We start from the raw sequence: 21,463 nt of genomic DNA on the forward strand, positions 1-21,463 counted from the left end.
AGACCTTTAATCATTATTATTGCTCTTCTCTGGACCCTCTCCAATTTCTCCACATCTTTCTTGAAATGTGCTGCCCAGAATTGCACACAATACTCTAACTGAGGCCTAACCAGCACAGAGTAGAGTGGAAGAATGACTTCTCGTGTCTTGCTCACAACACACCTGTTAATGCATGTAACCATCCTAAAATAAAAACTTATTCTATTTCATCATTATTTTAGTTTTATTTCTATTTATTTTAATACATATAGGTATTTGTTTTCTTTTATTAATTCATGGTTTGTACCTCTGCAAAATGGAGCTGGAAAATCCCATGATGCACCATTTCCAGGACTCACTATACATGTTAACATCGCATGGCCCTCCAGGATGTATCCCGAAAAACAGCTGTATCTAATTTTGTCTCCTATGTTGAATCTTGAACCATGAAGCACTCCTTTAGGTATTTCTCCTGGGTTTCCACAAGTGTGGCTAGGCAGAACTGTTGAAATAAAAAGAACAAGAGAAAAAAGTTATAGTTAAATCATAAGGGAAAGTATATAATACATATTAAATTATAAGTGATGAACTTTGTAATTTTTTTCTACTTAAAAAACCTGGAGTTACACCATAGAATGCATTTCCACAAGAGGTAAGATTTACTATGGACCACGTTACTTTCACAATTACAGTCCAAACTCAAACATTAGATTTTGCATTCTCTCAATAAGTTCTTCACATGTCCATGGACTCAAAAAATAAAAATAAAAAAAATGTTATATAATTCATGCTATTTTTCCCACAAACTGGGACAGAATATTTTTAAATAATTCAGACACTGTCCAATACATAGATAGATTATGACACAATAGGGACAATTTTTAAAATATTCCATGTATTAGAAGATCTTTTATTTTAAATCTTGTTGACATTGATGTAGAATAAGACAGAAAATGGGAAAATTACTGTCAAAAATTGATATTAAAGTGGAGAGAATGGATAGAATTTTTACTTTTTTGCAGAGAAATCTCTACTATTAGCAAGCTTTGTCTTTTTGATGTGTAAACTATACATCAATTTTAGCAAGGAGTCCCTCTACCTACAAAAAGTCTGGCACTAGTTTGGTGACTTGGCACTGGTGTCTATTTTTATGTACAGTAGACTTCCAATAATCCGGAACCTTTGAGACGTAGGTGGTGCCGGATTATCGGATATGCCCAACTATCAGGAGGTACTATAAGATGGTTTATATATATATATATATATATATATATATATATATAAAACATGTTTTTAACTCTTTTTATTGTAGCACAACCACACCGTCCAGCATCACACAATGCCAGTGGCAGACTGACTCAGTCCCATCTGGTTTTGCTTGATTCAGCTGCTACTACCTTGTGACTCATTTTTTGCCAAAGCTCACTCACTAGGCTCTTGCCATTTTGACTGATGCCGTACTATCTGGAGTGCCGTAAAATTGGATGCTGGACTATTGGAGTTTTACTGTATATTATTACAACAACAAGGTTATAGGATTGGAACTGTCCTCTATCTAATCCAATCTCCTGCTATCACATTCAACCCCAAACCAATATAGCTAAAATTGTTTAAAACTTGTAGTGTTGGAATTATGTGTGTATATTTGCCAGCTGTATCCAATGGAACACCCAATCAAATGTATGAAACAGAGCACATGAGGTAAATTCATTTAGTAGAAAAGCAGGAGCAAGGAATGGTTTAGTATAATTCATGCTCAGCTTCAAAATCGCTTTCCACACTTGCAGAATAAAGACATAAATACTTACCTTACAGAATTGTTGAGAGGATTAATTAGTTAATATTTCTGCAGCACTTTTCAAGCATAAAGAACTACATCAATACTAATTATGTCCCACTGTCTTAGGCCTTGTCCACACTTATGTGCACCATTGATCTACTTCAGCTATTCAAATATTCACCGAGGCATCTTGCATGCAGTCAGGAAAAAGGAGGCTGCTCTCCTGTTGATGCTGGCTACTCTGCTCACACTGATGGAGTACCAAGGCAGATGGAACAAAAAACAGGACTACGTAGCACTTTAAAGATGGAAGCACTCTCGGAGATTGATTTATCATGTCTATAGCAGACGTGCTAAATCAACAGCCAGTGGGTCAATCACTTCAGCATCAATCCACTGCAAAATGTGACTTAGAAAATTGCCATTGCTGGATACAGATATCCCAAGTTGTTCATCAGTAAAGCTTTGTGCAGAATGATATTTAAATAGTCATAATTACACTTACCTCAAAACTCCATCAAAATATAGAAAACAAGTTTGGATTACAGGTCCAAACTTTAAAGAATGCATTGATTTCTAAAAACATTAAAATACTTTGTACATATACTTAAAATACTTTCTTTTTACTAGACTCACAAAAAACTGCACAAATATTAAATGTGCTCATTAAGCTATGTGACATTCTGATGGGAGAGGCAAATTTTCTGCTTATTTTATAAATGGGAAAAATAATCTATGAAGATGTTTTATGATTTGCTGAAAGCAATGCAGTGAAGATTTTTCTGCAGAGAAATCTGTACAATTTGTAAGCATTGTTCCTTTGATGCAGTCTATGTAAACTACACATCAATTTTAGCAAGGATTCCATCAACCTACCAAAAAAAATAGCACTGGTTTGGTGACTGTCTAGAGCTGGTTGCAATGCAGGGACATAACGCAGACTGTGCCTTCCGCAATTAAGTATTTTGCATTTGTCCTTTACTGAATTTCATCCTATTTTCTTCAGGGCATTTCTCTAGTTTCTGCAGATAGTACTAAAATTCAAAACACTGTCCCAAGCACCCAGAACCAACCTGATATACTCTAGAAAATGTTATGTGCATTCTACATCATTCACTGAATCATTGATGAACATTTTGATCAAAACTGTATCCAACACTGAAATATGTGGTACTCCAGTTCATATGCCCTTAGTGAAAACCAAAATAAAATATTCCGTAAGTTTTATGATATTTGTTTAGACTGTAATTATCTATGTATTTATGGGCATACAAAAGTAATCACTAAGGGCATGTCTACACTAGGGAGTGGTTTAAAGTAAGTCACTTATTTCAAAATAACAAGGTGAACTTTCATACTACCAAACATGTTATTTCAAAATAATGGACTTGTTATTTTGAAATAATAACTCTTGCTTGTGAAGAAGAATAAGATTATTTTGAAATAGTTATTTCAGGAGTTACTATTTCAAAATAATGTATTACCAAATAACCTAGTATGTAGACATAGCCTAAGAGTCTGTACTTCACATAAATACAAGATTAGGTCATTATACAAGCCTAGAGTAAGTGGCTGCAAATATAAATCTCAATGTATTTTCAATATACAAATTAGTTTAGTGGTAATTTTGTAGCTTTCCAAGTTAAGAATAATACTGATAGAAGTCTGACAGCAAAGATTTTTGGTTGGGAAAAAACATTAACGTCTTTGATCCTGCAAAACTGAGCATGTCCAGCAGTAATCCTTTTGTTTATTTCTGAGGACTTTAATTACATAGCTTGGATTCAAGGTAGAACCTAGACTTTGAGGTAAGATCATATGTATCCTGTTATTTTTCAACTACATTTTTAATGTACATATTATTATAAAGGTTGAAAATAGATTATACTTGGTCTTCAGAAGAAAACACTCAGGGTATGTCTAGACTACATGCCTCTGTTGTCAGAGGCATGTAGATTAGGCTACCCTGCATAGGAAAATGAAATGGCGATTTAAATCCTCGCCGCCTCATTTAAATTTAAATGGCTGCCGTGCTGTGCCGATCAGCTGTTTGTCAGCTCAGCGAGCTTGTCTGGTCGCTCCACAGTCAAAATCAAAGGCATTTGTCGACCTCCCCAGTATGCCTCGAGGGATGAGGTTTACTGCGGAAGGTCGACAAACGCATTTGATGTCGACTGCAGAGCATCCAGACTAGCACGCTGAGCTGACAAACAGCTGATCAGCAGAGTGCGGCAGCCATTTAAATTTAAATGAAGCAGCAATTATTTAAATTGCCGCTTAATTTCCCTATGCCGGGTAGCCTAATCTACATGCCTCTGGCAACAGAGGCATATAGTCTAGACATACCCTCAGGGTGAGACTTGATAATAATCTTCAAATATGTAAAAGCTGATTGTAAAGAGAACTGCACAACTGTTCTCCATATCCAAGGGTAAGCCAAGAGGAAAGCAGCTCAGTTCATAGCAAGAGAGATTTTGGTTAGGTATTAGGGAAAAAAAATTCTATTGTAAAAATAGTTAGACACTAAATCAGGTTACCAAAGAATAGTGTAGAATCCCTATTACAGGAGGATTATATGAACAGTGAAGTAAACACCTATCAGGGATGATCTAGCTGTATTGGGTCCTACCACAACTTAGGGGGCTTGCATAAATGACCTCCTGAGGTCCCTTCCAGTGGTACATTTTGATGATTCCATAATCTGATGCAGTTTGAACATAGATCTGTTTCTGTAATACTGTTCGTATAATTCCATTTCGAATGTAATTTAAAGTAGGGGTTGCCAATTGCCTATCCATGGAGAGGTACCAGGCTGTGAACGCTCGCAGCTGGGCTATGGTGACTATTGGAGCTGAAACTGGCTGTTTGCAGTGGCCGAGGTACATTCTGGCCCCCAGAGTTGCCTCACAATAGTCAACTTCAGCTCCGGCAGCCACCATGTGGTGGACAGATGATGCAGCTGAAGTTGGCTTTTCATGGTGGCTCTGAATGCCGGGGCTGTGGTACACTCGGCCCCGCTGAGCTGCTACCACGTGGCAGGTGGCTGCTGGCTGAAGCTGGCTGTTCTCGGCAGCTCTGGAGGCTGGGGCTTTTAGTGGCTTGGTAACATTTGCTTTCCATATTTGCATATTCATTATGCAAATTCATCTCCATATGTAATGTGTATATTCATTATTGAGATCATCAATGTGCAAATATGCAAAAAAATGTTACCGGTCTGCGAAAAGTTTGTGAATCCTTGGTATAAAAAAAGGTTGGGAACCACTGATTTAAGGAATGAAGTGCTATCTAAAAGTATATTAATCACAGGTATCTTGCCTTCTGACAAACTGCATTCGTTAGTAATAAGGTATCTCAGCTATCTATGGGTTATTTACACAACTGCCAAATATATAATGGCTGGCATTGGTGAACACCTGACAAAATTCATACTGCATCACCTCCACCTCCTCTCAATATCCAAAAGCTATTTTAAAGTATGACTTTTCTCAGACTATGGGATTTTCCAAACTTCATCTGTCAAGAACGACTAGAAATAATGGCACCTGATTCCTTGAGGATGGCACATATTTTGCAAAAGCCTCTTGAAAATAGTACAAGATGAGTGATCTGAGAGTGACAGCCAAGCTCAATAAAATATGTAATAGTTCACAAGATGCCACTGCTTGTCAAGATGAAGTACTGGATTACATTATTTATGTCCTTTTCTAAAAATGTCAGCAAAGTAAATTTAAGTAGCTGCACAGCTCCATCTACACAATTTTTACTGTTTCCAGATGTGCACATAAAATGTATCTGGCCTCTGAAGTTTCATAAAAATATGTAACATAGTGGTACCTTTGATTATTTAAATTCCATCCGATCCAAGCTATCACGTGCAAAGGTCAGATATCTACCTTAAAGTTTGACTTTAGCTGTTAAGGATGTTGGGATATAAGCTTCTCAATAAAAGGTCAGTCACCTGCTGTGTTAATAAGGTCTACAAGAGAAATGCCGTTTCCTACACAATTTAGCAATTGTGGAGTCACTCATATATAGAGATTATCAACTCAGCAGGTGCCTGAATCCTCATTTATGAAAGCCCTTAATTATCTGAAGATATTTGGGATACACTGTTACATTGAGGATAGACAAAGCAAGACTGCATTGAAGATAACGGCTTTCAGAAATTGAGCTGACTTGTTATTGTTCTTGAGAACAATCTAAAAGAAACACAGTTCTGTGCATAAGTCAATCTCATGTCCTGTGATCATCTTCAGTTTTAAGATCAAGGCATGAACCATAGAGATGAAAGATCTCAGTTCAGGGGCATTGCATTCTGGGAAACCACAAAGCCATTTGAAGAAAGAGGTAATTTGTTCCTTTTGTGTGCATCCCAAGGGCTACATCTGAAAAGCTCCTATTAAATTGTCGTTGTGACCCTTGCAAGGTCAAAGTTTAGGCTCTCCCTAATTATAAATATTAGTGATCACTAATTATACTCTCAGAAAAATTTTTCAGAAAAAACTATGCAAATACAGCTGGCAATAATTCAGTCACTTAATTCTGCTGTCATATAAAATGTTTAACCTAACTATGAGGTAGTGGAGAAAAGAGGGCCTGGCATCACCAGGGTTAAAGAAAGCCTTTGGGCCCAGATATCCTGCCCTACTTTACTTGCAGCCAATGCCAGGTCTGGAGAAAAGTAAGGAGAAAAGTAAGGAGCTGACTCAGCTGAAACTGACTAACAAGGAGGCCAGTTCAGCAGTCTAAAGGATAAAAACCAGAGCTCCCATCCCCACCCCTCTTGGAAAAATGGGGAACTTTCTAAGAAGCCTCAGATAAGGGGAATCTGGACTCTTGGGGCCATCCCCCAAACTTAAGGCCTTGACTAAGGAGTGGTTCAGAGTTCCTGGCCTAGGATCACAGGTGGCATGGAACCAATGTCTCCCTCTTTTCAACTGCTTACTCTACAACCTAGCTACTAATGTACATAGCCGCCAGGAACCTTTTGAATAATTTTTTTGAACATTGCATTAAAACTCTTTCCAAGGGAAACATGAAAGAGAAGCTTACAAGAAGTGAAATTTGGACAGATGACCGGGGGGAGTATAAATATATTGCTCAAGAATTCAGGGGAGTAAGCAGGAAGGTGAAAGCACAATTGGAATTGCAGCTAGGAAAGGATGTGAAGGGAAACAAGAAAGTTTTCTAAAGCCATGTTAGCAATAAGACGGTGATCAGGGAGGGTGTGGGACTCTTACTGGATAAGGGAGGTAACCTAGTGACAAATAATGTGGGAAAAGCTGAAGTACCCAATGCTTTTTTTGCCTCTGTCTTCATGGACAAGGTCATTTTCCAGACTATTGTAGTAGGCAATGCAGTATATGAAGGAGATGGGCAAGCCTTGGTGGAGAAAGAACAGATTAAGAACTATTTAGAAAAGCTAGACATACACCATTCCATGGATCCAGATTTAATACATCTGATGGTACTTAGGGAGTTGGCAAATGTCATTGCAGAGCCTTTGGACATTATCTTTGAAAACTTGGAGTTTGGGAGAGGTCCCAGATGATTGGAAAATGACAAATGTAGTGCCCATCTTTAAGAAAAGGGATGGAGGACAATCCAGTGAACCACAAACCAGTCAGCCTCACCTCATTCCCTGGAAAAATCATGAAGGGGATCCTCAAGAAATCCATTTTGAAGCACTTGGAAGAGGGGAAAGTGATCGGAATTAGTCCACGTGGATTCACCAAGGGCAAGTCATGCCTGGCCAACCTAATTAGCTTCTAGGATGAAGCAACTGCCTCTGTGGACCACTGGAAACTCGGTGGATGTGATATAGCTTGACTTCAGCAAAGCTTTTGAAATGGTCTTCCACAATATTCTTGTCAGCAAGTTTAGGAAGTATGAATTGGATAAATGAACTATAAGGTGGCTGGAAAGCTAGCTAGATTGTCAGGCACAATGGGAAATGATCAATGGCTCAATATCTGGCTGGTGGTCAGTTTCAAGCCAAGTGCCCCAAGGATCAGTTCTAGGGCCAGTTCTGTTCAACAACTTTATTAATCACCTGGATGAGGAGATGGATTGCACCCTCAGCAAGTTTGTGGATGACACTTGTGGAAAGGTAGATACGTTGGAGGGCAGAAATAGGGTCCTGAGTGACATAGACAAATTGGAGGATTATGCTAAAAGAAATCTGATGAGGATCAACAAGGACAAGTGCAGAGTCCTGCACTTGGAACGGAAGAATTCCAAGTACTGTTACAGGCTGGGGACCTACTGGCTAAGTAGCAGTTTAGCAGAAAAGGACCTGGGGATTACAGTGGATGAGAAGCTGGATATAAGTCAACAGTGTGCCCTTGTAGCCAAGAAGGCTAATGGCATATTGGGGTGCATTAGGAGGAGCAGATCTAGAGAAGTGATTATTTCCCTTTATTCAGCATTGATGAGGGCACATCTGGAGTATTGTGTCCAGTTCTGGGCCCCCCAATAAAGAAAGGATGTGGATACTGTAGCACATGACCTATGAGGAAAGACTGAGCTATAACAATGTGCTATAACAATGTGATTCTACATGTGTTACATGTTATATATTCTTTCATATATACAGATGCCATGAGCATCAGCTAAACTATGCATGCAGAACTGGGGACAGAGTCCAGAGGGCTCTAGAAATGGAGGCCTCTGCCTCTACAGAGAAGTACCAGGTTTTATCATCTGCAAGCTGGCCATCAGGATATCCAATGTAGCCAGTACATCTCAGCAATAACACAGCTGAGTGGTCCAGCAGCGAATCAACAAAGATGGTCATACCTACTGCAGGAAGGTAAGAGATTTTCTGAAATGTTCAGGGGAAGGAGAATTGGTGCAGCACAGCTGTTCTCCCACAGCTTTCTTCCTCTACATAATTATTATAGCAGATCCATTCTCTGCTTTTTCTCTCCAGTGATTTCTGTAGCTCCAAGAGGATTTATTCTATATCTGTTTCTTTGCCTCTTTTACTATAAAGATAACAGTGAGAATGCTTTCCTGAACTCAAGCTGCTTAACAGGCAATCCTGTCTCATTTATGCTTCATAATAGCATGGCACCCACGGTCAACCAGAATTTGACATTCCTACATGTTCTCCAGCGCTTGACAGTACTGCCATTTTGTATGTCCCATCACTGCTACATGAAAATTAAACAACACATAGGTAGGAATAATCTTAGGCCGCTATCTCCCTTTAACGATACTGCTTTCATTGCCCTGCACAATTTTCCACAGCTCTAGCCATTTCTAAAGCTTCTCCCATATTTCAGAGGTCATCTCAATTCAGGCCCAATAGCCATCTAGGAGCAGTTCCTCACTGCCCCAGTCCTTGCCTGTGACAGTTCTCTTTTGACTAGCCAAGGGCACCAGCTGTACTTCTTCAGCTCCAGCAAAGAAATGACTGAGTCTGGCTCAGCAGCTTCTTTTATAGGGCCCTCTTGGGCACTGGTTGGCTGTGTCCCCTGAAGCCACTCAAGGCTATTTGGAGGATCCCTCTACTGCTACTTTTCTGGGAAACCTGTGCCAGGACAGTGAGCCCTCCATCAAGAAGTCTTACATGCTGTTTCATCAGCTCTCTGTTCCTACCTGCTTGTGCTTTTCCTAATACCACAGACTTAATTTGATCAGAAGAACTGGGAAACATCACAAATGTGTGTGTGTGGGGGGGGGGGGGGCGGAGAGGGAGTCAGCCAGTTCACTTGCATGGCAATTTTGAAAATATACTACTCAGGAGAAAAAAAATATAAAAGAATGAATGTTCTTGCAGCCCCTGGTTATGGAAATTGCTTTGTAAGAGTATAGTCACTTTGAAAACCATTAATAAGTGCTCAGGCAAGTTCTCAGAAGCTTCGGAACATGCCTTCATTTGCAATTTTGACACCTTTAATCAAGTTTTGAACAAAGACAGGAACTGGATGGGCTGCTAAAGTCCACACCCTAATGACATCAAAAGTTAAGTATCAGGCACCTGCAACCCACTCTATTAGCCTCATTTAGCAAGACACTCTAATTGACAAGTTTTTTCCTCTTCTCTTTCCCTCTCCGTCCTATCTTTTTCTGCTATTTTTCTGTACCTCTGGAGCCATTGCTCCATTTATCTGAAGAAGTATATTTTGCCCAAAAAGCTATGACACCATCTACATTTTTTTTTTTTAGTCTCTAAGGTGCTGCAGGGCCATTCTTTGGTTTTTTTTTTCAGTTAGGGTACGTCTACACTTGTTCCCTAGTTCAAACTAGGGACGCAAATGTAGTCAACCGAAATTGCTAATGAAGCGGGGTTTTAAATATCCCGTGCTTCATTAGCATGATACACATCATTTTTTGAGGAGTAATGTTAGTTTGAACCAAGGGGTTTCGTTCTAAATCGTCCCGGCATACACTTTCACTTTCAAAACAGCTGTTGAGCAGAGTAACGCACCGGCGAGATCATACTAATGAAGCGCAGGATATTTAAAACCCCACTTCATTAGCAATTTCAGTTGACTACATTTGTATCCCTAGGTGGAACTAGGGAGCAAGTGTAGACGTACCCTCACAGACTAACATGGCTACCCCTATGAGACTATTCAGGAGCTTCCTGGAGATAGTCAAGGGTACAAATAGAATAGATATATTTAATAGATCTGATAAATATATCATGACATTTTGGCCAAATGAAATGTGTTTACTAATTTTGGTCTCATACATAAGTACTCTGAGAAATATGAATGGTATAAGTGTACATGAAGTAAAGAGAAGAGGAGGAGAAGAGAAGTGAAGAAACCCAGAGAAAGACAGAGACAATTTCCACCTCACTCACTCTTCTCAACACCACATTATTTGTATAAAAATCATGACACGATAGCAAAAAAGTATAAAGACTGAAACGGTTTGCAAGGATGTGATATAATGGGATCTTCACTCTCTATGTGCTGCATAACCTAGCCCTGTCATGGCACCTTGATTACCATAAAGATACCACATGGGCATCTGGACAAGGACATCTGTCACTACACAGATCCATTGTCTGATCCCTGATGTAATTAAGGGTACGTCTAGACAACATGCATCTGTCGCCAGAGGCATGTAGATTAGGCTACCAGACATAGTAAAATGAAGCGGTGATTTAAATAATGGCTGCTTCATTTAAATTTACATGGCTGCAGCGCTGAGCCGACAAACAGCTGATCAGCTGTTTGTTGGCTCAGCGCGATAGTCTGGACGTGCGGGTGTCAACATCAAGGGTATTTGACGACCACCCATGTATGCCTCCTGGGATGAGGTATACCTGGGTGGTCGACAAGTACCTTTGATATCGCCACCCGCACTTCCAGACTATCGCGCTGAGCCGACAAACAGCTGATCAGCTGTTTGTCGGCTCAGCGCAACAGCCATGTAAATTTAAATGAAGCGGCGATTATTTAAATCGCCGCTTCATTTTCCTATGCCTGATAGCCTAATCTACATGCCTCTGTCGCCAGAGGCATGTAGTCTAGACGTACCCTGAGATGAAGAATCCATAGAGAGGGTGGAAGCTTTAAGGCTGAAGTAGAGGCCACAGCACCCTGGGGAATACATCTCTCTGTCCTGCTGACCAAAATAGGCTTGTCACAGGGAAAAGGTTAATAGCTACAATGGTTATGAACCTAAACAGAAACAGAGAATTTATTCCAATGGCATTTTAAACACTCTTTCTTAAGTGACCTAAATGACCTCTTTCTGCTATAGGCCTGATCCAGAAATAAGGAACCCCCATTGGCACTAACCCATGTAAGCAATGTTAATCTCCCAGCTTGAGCAGCCACAAAGGCTGCTACTGACTCAGATTTCCATCTTATAGCATATGCGTATAGTTACTAGAGATGCAGGAAAATGTAAAAGTTTCATGAACAATTTCAAAGTAATTTCCATTCCAAAAGGCAGGCTTTTCACGTCTTCAGAAATTATTATCAACATCATCATCACTTAAAAAGTTGGAGCGGGAAAGGTAAAACTGAAAAACAAACCCTGAAAAGATGTGCTGGGAAGCAGAGTGAATGGATTCTATTCATTCTATCTTATTCAGTGGCAAACAGGATAGAAGAATAAAAGAAAGAAAGGAAAAGGGAAAGAGGGCAAAAACAAAGAACCCAGAACTTCAAAGCTACCTGATAGTATTGTGTTTGAATGTCTGGAAACAGAAATAATGGGCCCAAGGTAACCATTATAACTCCCAAATAAAAAAATGCAATTGAGCCTTCTATTGATAATTTGTATTATCATAGATCCCAGGAAGCTTCTTTCTAATTAAGAGAGACATCAGAATTTGAAGGAGACAGAAAAATTGATGAGGTTATTCCCTGTAGTACTGCCAGTGTCTGTGAAGATCTACCTGACACTATAGGCACAATTATGACTTCTTGCATAAAAATATGCCACAGATACAAAAAAGAAAATGAAAATGAAAACAGAATCATGCTGAGCACCATCCACCTGAGAAGCACAGACCTCCCAGCTGATTACTCTATTGGGGCAGGACTTAGGGAAGAACTTAGGTTTGCAAAATAAAAAAAAAAGGGGGGGGTCATTGCCCCATCATACATAGGACCAGAAATCTACAGAGATCTTCTGGAACATCTTGTGACAAATTTTCAGCGTATTTTGTAATTAGTGAATTGAGTGATGCAGATTCATAGAGCTCAATTAAAACGATGTGCCAGTTTTAGGGTGGAATTAGTAAGTTTAGGTGAATGTTGCAAAAATGTGTTCATATTTTTTAAACAGCTGTCTTTCTGTTCACTGTCCACAATTGATTGGACAGTGAATAGAATATAACTAAGATAACATAGTCCGCCTGTACACTACAAGCAGTTATTTCAACATAATTTTGAAATAATGGTGAACTGGAGGACTTCTTATTCTGATTCCTGTAATCCTCCTTTTATGAAGAGTAAGGGAAGTCAGAGGAAGAGTGTTCTGCCTTGGACTTCCTGCTGTGTAGACAGTGTCTAAAGTTGAGCTGAGCTATTTCGACTTAGGCTATGCAATTGACGTAGCTGAAGTTGAATAGCTTATTTTGGCTTTAGCCCTGCTGCACAGATATGACCCAAAAGATACATTTTCAAACCCCAGTTCAAAAAACCATCACTTAAGCAGATACTAAATTTTTATCCTGTGTTTAAGCAAACTTCTGTAGGACTTAAAGTGCTGTCCAGCACAGAGTATATATGCAAGTGATTTCCTGAATTAGGGCCTTAGGGGAAAACAGCAGATTGTTGGAAGGAAGTGACTTTCAAATGTTAGCTGTAGAAATTTAAAAATGGCATATACAGGGTATTTTTTAAATGGTGGGAGAATGCAAGTAGCAATGATGTGTGTAAGTGTGTAGGCAGACACTGCATGTCCCCTTGTAGTCTGGTGAAGGACTGCAGGTGTTCCCCATCTTAATTCCCCCTATTGGGCCAGCAATCGGTTTGCTGTAACAGCTGGGGGCAATGAGAAGATAACACATATGAACAAAACAGTATGTTCATGTTTTAATAAGGATTCAGCACAGATGCAACTATAAAAAACAGTTCAAAACATCCTTGTTTCAGAGATTCCAAAACTTAAAGTGCATAATTCCAAGATTTTGAGTCTAGTAGGAATGGTCTCCTGGAACCTGAGAGAAATTGCCACCACTGCAGCCTAAATAGCTTCTACACCTATGCTCTCTTGTTCAGTTTCCTCTTCCTGCTTATACACCCTAGCCCCAGGACAGGAGTGACAGGGCTCTCTTGAATTACATTTCAGATAGTTCTAATGGTAGACTCCAGCCTGTCTTCTAAAAGGGTACAACATTCCTTCACAATATCTATTACATATCAACCTGAAGTTAAAGTTGATGCACTCCAGTGTTATTCAGTCAAACATGACATTAAATATCACAACTGTTTTGACAGGTATTGATTCTTTTCTGAGGTTTACTTTCAGTTTAGCTCTGACTTCCATAGCACAGATATATTTTAGGTTTCTGAGTGATTGAGATGTGAAAACATACTGCTTTAAATAATTAAAGGTTATATAGCACAGAATGCCATAAAATTATTTGTTCAGTGTGAACTGTCTTTAAACATCACTATTACTAATTTTTAACTTTCAGATTTTTCAGGTGACTACATGTCAACTTTCTTATACACTCTCTGCCAATATATTTCAAATTTACAATTTGCTGTAAGTAACAGTGAGTAGCTACTCAACCAAGAGTCAGAACTTGCATTCCTCTCTCTAAGGGTATGTCTACACTACCACCCTAGTTCAAACTAGGGTGGTAATGTAGGCAACTGGAGTTGCAAATGAAGCCCGGGAATTTCATGAGGTAGTTCGGAATAGAAAGCCTAGTCCTAGTCCGAACTACCTAGTCCGTGCCGCGTGTAGCTGCGTGGCACGGAGTCCACACTAGTGGACATTTAAAAATGGCGACGCCCGGCAAGATGCAAATGAAGCCCGGGAAATTCAAATCCCGGGCTTCATTTGCAACTCCGGTTGCCTACATTACCACCCTACTTCGAACTAGGGTGGTAGTGTAGACATACCCTAAGAAAGTAACTTACTATATGTTGAATCTCTCTAATCTGGCATACTCTGGTCTGAAAACATCCAGGGTCCAGCATGATTTTTCTTAGTCAGATGTCCATTTATCATAGGTGTTGTCAAATATCCCACAGTCCCATAAAGTTTGTTTACAGCCACCAATCCTGTCTCTCAGTGTTCTGTGCTTTTATTTATTTCTAATTTCTGTCTTCTAAGAGTCCAGTAAGGAGTGGAAATGTTGATAATGCTTCTAGACAATATGGACTCCCATGATTAGGCAAATTCTCTGGTTCAGCACTGGCCAGGTCTGACGGGGTACTAGAACCCCGCACCAACCCAAACCGGGTCCTGGTGGAGGATGGAGCCTGGATGACTCCAACCGCCCCCACATCGGGAGAAAAGCCGGCGGTGGAGGCAGGCCTGGGGAGCAGTGGCCTGTCAGCCACTCACACATGCGCCTCAGGCGCCAGAGGGCCAGATGCCAGCGCATGCGCAGGAGGGAGTGGATCCATAAGTAACTGGGGGGACGGGGGAGGCGGAAGGGCGAAAGACCTCGGCGCAGGAGCGTAAGGACTGGCGGAGGACATTAAAAGGGAGGGAAGAGGAGGAGAAGGCAGAAGAGAGGGAGCTCGAATCCAGAAAGATGAGGAATCAAAGGAAAAGCAGGCAGAGAGGGATGAGGAAGTGGCGAACGGCTGGAGTCTCGCTTGCGGGCTGACGAGTTGCGGTGGTTAGACCCGTCAGCCAGGTGGGTGGCAGACAAGGAGGATACCCCCACCTTAGGACCCTGAGCTGGGGCCTGGAGAGATGGCGGGCCCAGGCCCCCCTCACACCCCACTCGGGGCAATTATAGAAAGAGAAGCCACAACAGCCCTCCCCGAGGGATGACTGTCTAGCAATCCGGGAAAAAGACGGAAAGAAGGGGTGTGGATCCACAGGGGGATGGTCACACCCCATCACACCAGGTCTGAATGGTACCAGACTGGAGAGATTAACCTGTGTCTCCCATTTTTCATGGAGGAGATCACATGCCACATTGGACACCCAAGTCAGTTTTAATAAGACAGCTTACTGCTTGTTTTCAACATCCATTTATGCATTTTAAGATAACGTTTCAAATATTAAATCGTAAATGATTTAGAACTAGATTGTCTTTACCCTTATGCAGCCAGGCCAGGAAGAAGGAGTCAATTGCCTCTGTTCTAGTTTATGTCACCACTTAAGTCTGTTCAGATCATTATTCTGGCCCAGGTGAGGTGAATAGAGACCACTCACTACTGCCCACATTGAGCAAGAGAAGAGAAGAGAAAATGCCATATTATCTTAAAATACATAAATGGTTGTTGAAGGTAAGCAGTAAACTGTCTCATTAGAACAGTTTTACCAAGGTATTAAAATATATTTATACAAAACACAGTACATAAGATCTGTATGTCTGCATAGAGGCTTAATGAATAAGGTTCAAAAAATAATTATAGTTAATATGTAGATACCTGCAATAACTCCAACAAAAATAATATAGTTGGATTATATTCCATCTGATGGAAGGTATGCAAATGGTTGGCATGTGAGAGGGGATTCAGGGTGTAGACTCAGTAAAGGGGATCAGGGCTGGGGCAGCAGGAGGGAGTGAGGGGCAATGGCTCCTGCAAGGCAGTGCTTACCTTGGGAAGTTCCCAGGTGGCCTTCTTAATGCGCATTGGCAAGTGGTATCCAGAAGCAGCAGCTTTGTGGAAAGGCAGGAAATAGGGCTGAGAAGTCTGCTCATTTCTCTGCTACAAGAAGCAGCAGGAAAATTAGCAGGACTCCCAGCCTCACTCCCCCAGCTCTCTACACATATACACAGCTCCAGGGGGAGCCAGGGTGTGGGGCTGGGAAACTTCTGCTGGGAGGCACAGCAGGGAGAAGAGCTGAGCTGCCAGCAGCTTCACTGCCTGACATACACACAACAGCCCCTTCCTGCCTCAGGTAATAAGGGATGGGAAGTACAGGGGAAGAGTGTGGGCTGGGTGGAGTCATGTGGAAGGTCCTGTAGGGAGATAATATGCCCTTCCCCCCTTAGCTGGTGTGCTCCCCACCTTCCCATACTGTTAAGAATATTTGTTTACTTGCATCACTGCTGGAATGTCACCAGCTTTAATTTAATATTCATTAGTAATCTGGAGAAGTTAGGTAAATAAGCATGAATTTGGAAGAAGGCAAAGTATTGTTTTAGGCCCCACTTCAACAGATGCATGCATTAATTCAGATTCCTTTAGACACATGGACAGTAACTAAGGTAAATGAAATTAATCACGGAACAAATCAGCTTCAAAGATCTAGACTTTATTTAGAAGATGAGACAATCCAGAAGGATTTAAATAAACTTTGCTAGTAAACTACATATTAACTGAGGAAACGTAATGAAGATAATGGCAAAGGAACTCCTAGTGGACAAATAATTTAAAGATTTCTTATTCATGTATGGTTTCATATGTGCTCAGGGGTTCTGAATTAGTTAGACCATTTAAAGAAAAATTAACCTAAGAATATTGCAGATATTTTAATGAAGGCATCTTCTCAATGTGAAATAGCAGTTGCAAGGGCCAATAGAATGTTTGGATGTATTCACAGGATTAGAGAATAATCTGTATGCTGTGTTTTCAGCTCCAATACTGCGTTCATTATCATTTACTTCATCTAAAATTGGCATGTGTGAAATAAAATAAAATATTTGACCAGTACATAGGCACACATGGATGCTTTTGTAATTTAAGTCAAATAAATCACTATAAAAAGGAGGACAAAGAAGAGAATAGCGGATAAGAGCATGCAAATAGCAGGTAAAAATAATTAACCTTATGAGAAGAGAAGAAAGGAAATGAATCATTACAGAGGTATAATACAACAATAAATGGCATAGTGAGACCTCAGCCATTCCCATTTACCCTAATCCTTATTAAAAGAATGAAGATATGCAATTATATAGGCAACAAGTTTACTCTGAATATTTACATGGATAACATGAACCTCCAGACTTGTAATTGTAAAGATTTTCTTAAGTGTTAGAAGAGCTATAAACCCTCTTACTTGGGGCACTAACCTATAAGTAATAGAATTAGGATAGAACTTTCCTTCTGGGCATCTTATCCCATAATTAACTACTGCTGTGTTTCTTGCATGTTTGAAATATCTGATAGTGGCCACTGTCAGAAACAAATATTTGACAAAATGTATTGTTTGTTCCAACCAGTGTAGGAGTTCCTAACAAGATTTTAAAACAAAACAAAACACACACACACACACGATAATCAACTTCAACTGTGGGATTAATTAAAGCAGAAAATTATTGAAGCAAATTGTTAACAAGATTCAGAAAAGGATCAATTATTTATAAGAATAACATTTAAAGCTATAGTAGCTAGTTTACAAAGCTATAAGGGATATGGTATCTCAGGGTATGTCTACACTACAGCACTAATTCGAACTAACTTAATTCGAATTAGTTAATTCGAACTAAGCTAATTCAAACTAGTGCATTTAGACCTAAAAACTAATTTGAATTAGCATTTTGCTAATTTGAAATAGCATGTCCACATTCAGTGGACCCTGAACCAAAGTTAAGGCTGGCCGGAACAGGTGCTGGCAGTGCATCAGGTTAGGACTCAGAGTGTGGAGCTGCTGAGGGCTGTGCTTAAAGGGACCCGACCTCTACCCCGGACAGACAGTTCTCAGCGTTCCCCGCTTGCTTGTCTACCTCGATGAGGGACAGCAAAGCAGTCCTGTCTTGGAGTGCCCTGAGTGCCCACACTTGGCACATCACAGCACTCGGCCATCAGCCCAGCTGCACTTGCCACAGGCTGTCAAGTATCAGAGGGGTAGCCGTGCATGCATCTGACGAAGTGGGTCTTTGCCCACGAAAGCTTATGCTCCTACACTTCAGTTAGTCTATAAGGTGCCACAGGACTCCTCGTCGCTTTTGCCACAGGCTGCCATCCAGGGGGGTCAATCGGGGGGCTGTCAGGATCCAGGAGGCCCTGCAGGAGAGCTTCCACCCCGAGGAGCCCACAGAGCCACCCCAGTCCTCCCCATCAGGGGCTTGTGCCCCATTCCTACCTCACCTCCTTCCTCTTACCCCTCCCTAGCCCCGCTTCCTGATGTAAAAAATAAAGGACACGTGTGTTCAAAAATAGAAACTCTCTTTATTAAACAAAACTGGGGGCGGGGGGGGGGAATTAACCTCTGGAGAGACTGGGAAAAGGAGGTGGGAGAGGGGAAGAGAAAGGGTGAGAGAGGGGAGGGGGAAACCTGGGAGGAGGGAGCTGGACGGGGGAAGCCAGGGGAAGAAGGAGGAGGGAAGCATAAAACTATGGTACGCCATATCTTCAGTACTGTGTACAGTTGTGGTCTCCTCACCTCAAAAGAGATGTTTTGGCCTTGGAAAGGGTTCAGAAAAGGGCAACAAAAATGATTAGAGGTTTGGAACAGGTCCCATATGAAGAGAGGCTAAAGAGACTAGGACTTTTCATCTTAGAAAAGAGGAGACTGAGGGGGGAATATGATAGAGGTCTTTAAAATCATGAGTGGTGTGGAGAGGGTGCATAAAGAAAAGTTCTTCATTAGTTCCCGTAATATAAGGACTAGAGGACACCAAATGCAATTAATGGGTAGCAGGCTTCAAACTAATAAAAGAAAGTTTTTCTTCACAAAGCAAATAGTCAACCTGTGGAACTCCTTGCCACAGGAGGCTGTGAAGGCTAGTACTATAACAGAGTTTAAAGAGAAGTTAGATAAATTCATGGAGGTTGGGTCCATGGAATGCTATTAGCCAGGGGATAGGAACAGTGTCCCTGGCCTCTGTTTGTGGAAGGCTGGAGATGGATGGCATGAGACAAAGCACTTGGTCATTGTCTTCGGTCCATCCCCTTCAGGGTAGCTGGTGTTGGCCGCTGTTGGCAGACAGGCTACTGGGCTAGATGGACCTTTGGTCTGACCCAGTACGGCCGTTCTTATGTTTTTATGTTCTAAGCTCAGGGCTCAGGGTCGAGGGTCTCACTGGACCACCTTGATTTTCATGCAAACCTGCTCCTGGGTTTTCATGTGGCCTTTGGTGGCCAGGCTGGCAGATATACTGCCCTAGACGGCCACTCTCCTGTGCCTAGTCTGGAGGTAGTGGACGTTGGAGGCCTCCCCCCCAAACCTGGATGAGGTCCACAATCTCTGCACTAGACCAGGCTGGCGCCTGCCTCTTGCGGCCCCGGGCAGGCTCCTGGGAGCCACCAGCCTGGTCCCGGGAAGAGGCGGAGGGCTGGGTGGCTGCGGGTGGCTGGCTCATGCCGTGCCAGATGCAGGGTCTGCTGGCTGGGTGCTGGCAGGGGTTGCACCTGGCACAAACACCATAGCCAGACCGTGCCCCTTTAAGGGCTCCGGGGACAGGAGGGGGGCAGAAGAGTTTCCCTGGTTCGGCCCTGAGTGGACACCAGGGCAAACTGGGAAGGGCTAGCCTCCCACTAGTTTGAATTAAATGGCTACACAGCCCTTAATTCAAACTACTTAATTTGAACTAGGCGTTAGTCTTCGTAGAATGAGGTTTACCTAGTTCGAATTAAGCGCTCCGCTAGTTCCAATTAAGTTTGAACTAGTGGTTTGTATGTGTAGCACCTATGAAAGTTAATTCGAACTAACAGCTGTTATTTCGAATTAACTTTGTAGTGTAGACATACCCTCAGACTCCAAGTCATTAAATGCCCAGGGAACACAGAAAATAATTCCCCATTTTTTGTTTATGATATATATATATATATATATATATATATAAACTATAAATTGAGAGGAGGACCGTGGACACATATGATGTTGTCTGAGCCAATGATAATATAGTAGATAGATTCATATGGACTGCTTTGTTAGGGTACCTGTTTTGCATGTATATCAAAGTAGTTTATGTATGCAATACACATGCATTTCTGACAGTGAAGAAAAGTTTGCTTTTTTCCTAATATGTTAGACAACATTCAAAAATTGTTTGTCCTTATTTAAATGTTGCCAAAGTGAGTGAGAATTTAGTTTACCCAAATCCTAATTTATACCTATTGCATGATTAAATTATTCTATCCTCAAGTATTGTAAATCTATTTAAAAATGAAGAAAGAAAAACACTACTAGAGAGACAAAATACATTTCTTGTTACAAAATAGATTTCCTACATTTTGCTAATCAAATCTTGTTAGATATAGAGAAGATATGAAATGATATCATAACTGAACTGATCTCACAGTTCAATGGACCAATTACACATTCAAGTTTCAGGGATCCAGCTTCAGACAGAATTCTCCCCTCTTGTTCATCATTTTGTACAAAATGAAGACTATATTGATTCAACATTCTGAAATATCTAGACTATTTTGAAAAATACTCCGAAAATCAACACTTATAGTTATGGAATTTGGCCACCACTGTAGCTGATTATTTTCATCTTTGCTATATATTTCATCAAAAACATCAAAGTCCACAATACAGAAGTGAAGTAATCATAGATACAATACAGCACTGCACTGAAGTACTTAGTGTACAAATGTATGGGTGACACTTCAGTTTAAAGCAGGAAGAAAATCCCAGGGTTTTTTTACGCTCTAATAGTGCTTTGTACTGATGCAACGGAAGAGAGAAGGGATAATCATTAGCCTAAAATTTAAGAAAGATTAACTCAAATTTCTGCACATCAAAATACTTCCTTTGCAAATTGGGAAAGTCACGTAGTGGCTTTGTGCTTCAGTTTTCCATCTATATAATGGGGACAAAACACTTCCCTACCTGAGTGGGGTATTGTGAGGATAAACTTTGGCTATGTCTAGACTGCAAGCCTCTTTCGAAAGAGAACGTCTAGACTGCAAGCAGAACTTTCGAAAGAGCAAGCCGCTTTTTCGAAAGAAAGCAGCGAGTGAGTCTGGATGCTCTTTTTCTAAAAAGCCCTGTTTGCTTTCAAGAATGCCTTTTTTCGAAAGAGCACTTTCGAAAAAAGGCGTTCTTCCTCGTGGAATTAGTTTTACCGCCGTCGAAAGAAAAGCTGCGTTCTTTTGATTTAATTTCGAAAGAACGCGGCTGCAGTCTAGACGCAGGTGAAGTTTTTTTGAAAAAAGGCTACTTTTTTCGAAAAAAACCCTGAGTCTGGACACA

General features: G+C 40.9%; 1 protein-coding gene across 2 annotated transcripts in view; it reads right to left on the reverse strand.

Annotated features, from left to right (window-relative positions):
• The window catches only part of CSMD1 (CUB and Sushi multiple domains 1), a 1,865,804-nt gene that overhangs the window by 986,787 nt on the left and 857,554 nt on the right, over window positions 1–21,463 (reverse strand). For both annotated transcript variants that reach the window (XM_075923597.1, XM_006137767.4), the window contains exon 4: window positions 287–481. In XM_075923597.1, coding sequence (XP_075779712.1) covers window positions 287–481 — 195 coding nt within the window. The remainder of the gene's footprint in view (window positions 1–286; window positions 482–21,463) is intronic.

Source organism: Pelodiscus sinensis, chromosome 3 (assembly GCF_049634645.1).
Source record: "Pelodiscus sinensis isolate JC-2024 chromosome 3, ASM4963464v1, whole genome shotgun sequence".
Lineage (NCBI taxonomy): Eukaryota > Metazoa > Chordata > Testudines > Trionychidae > Pelodiscus > Pelodiscus sinensis.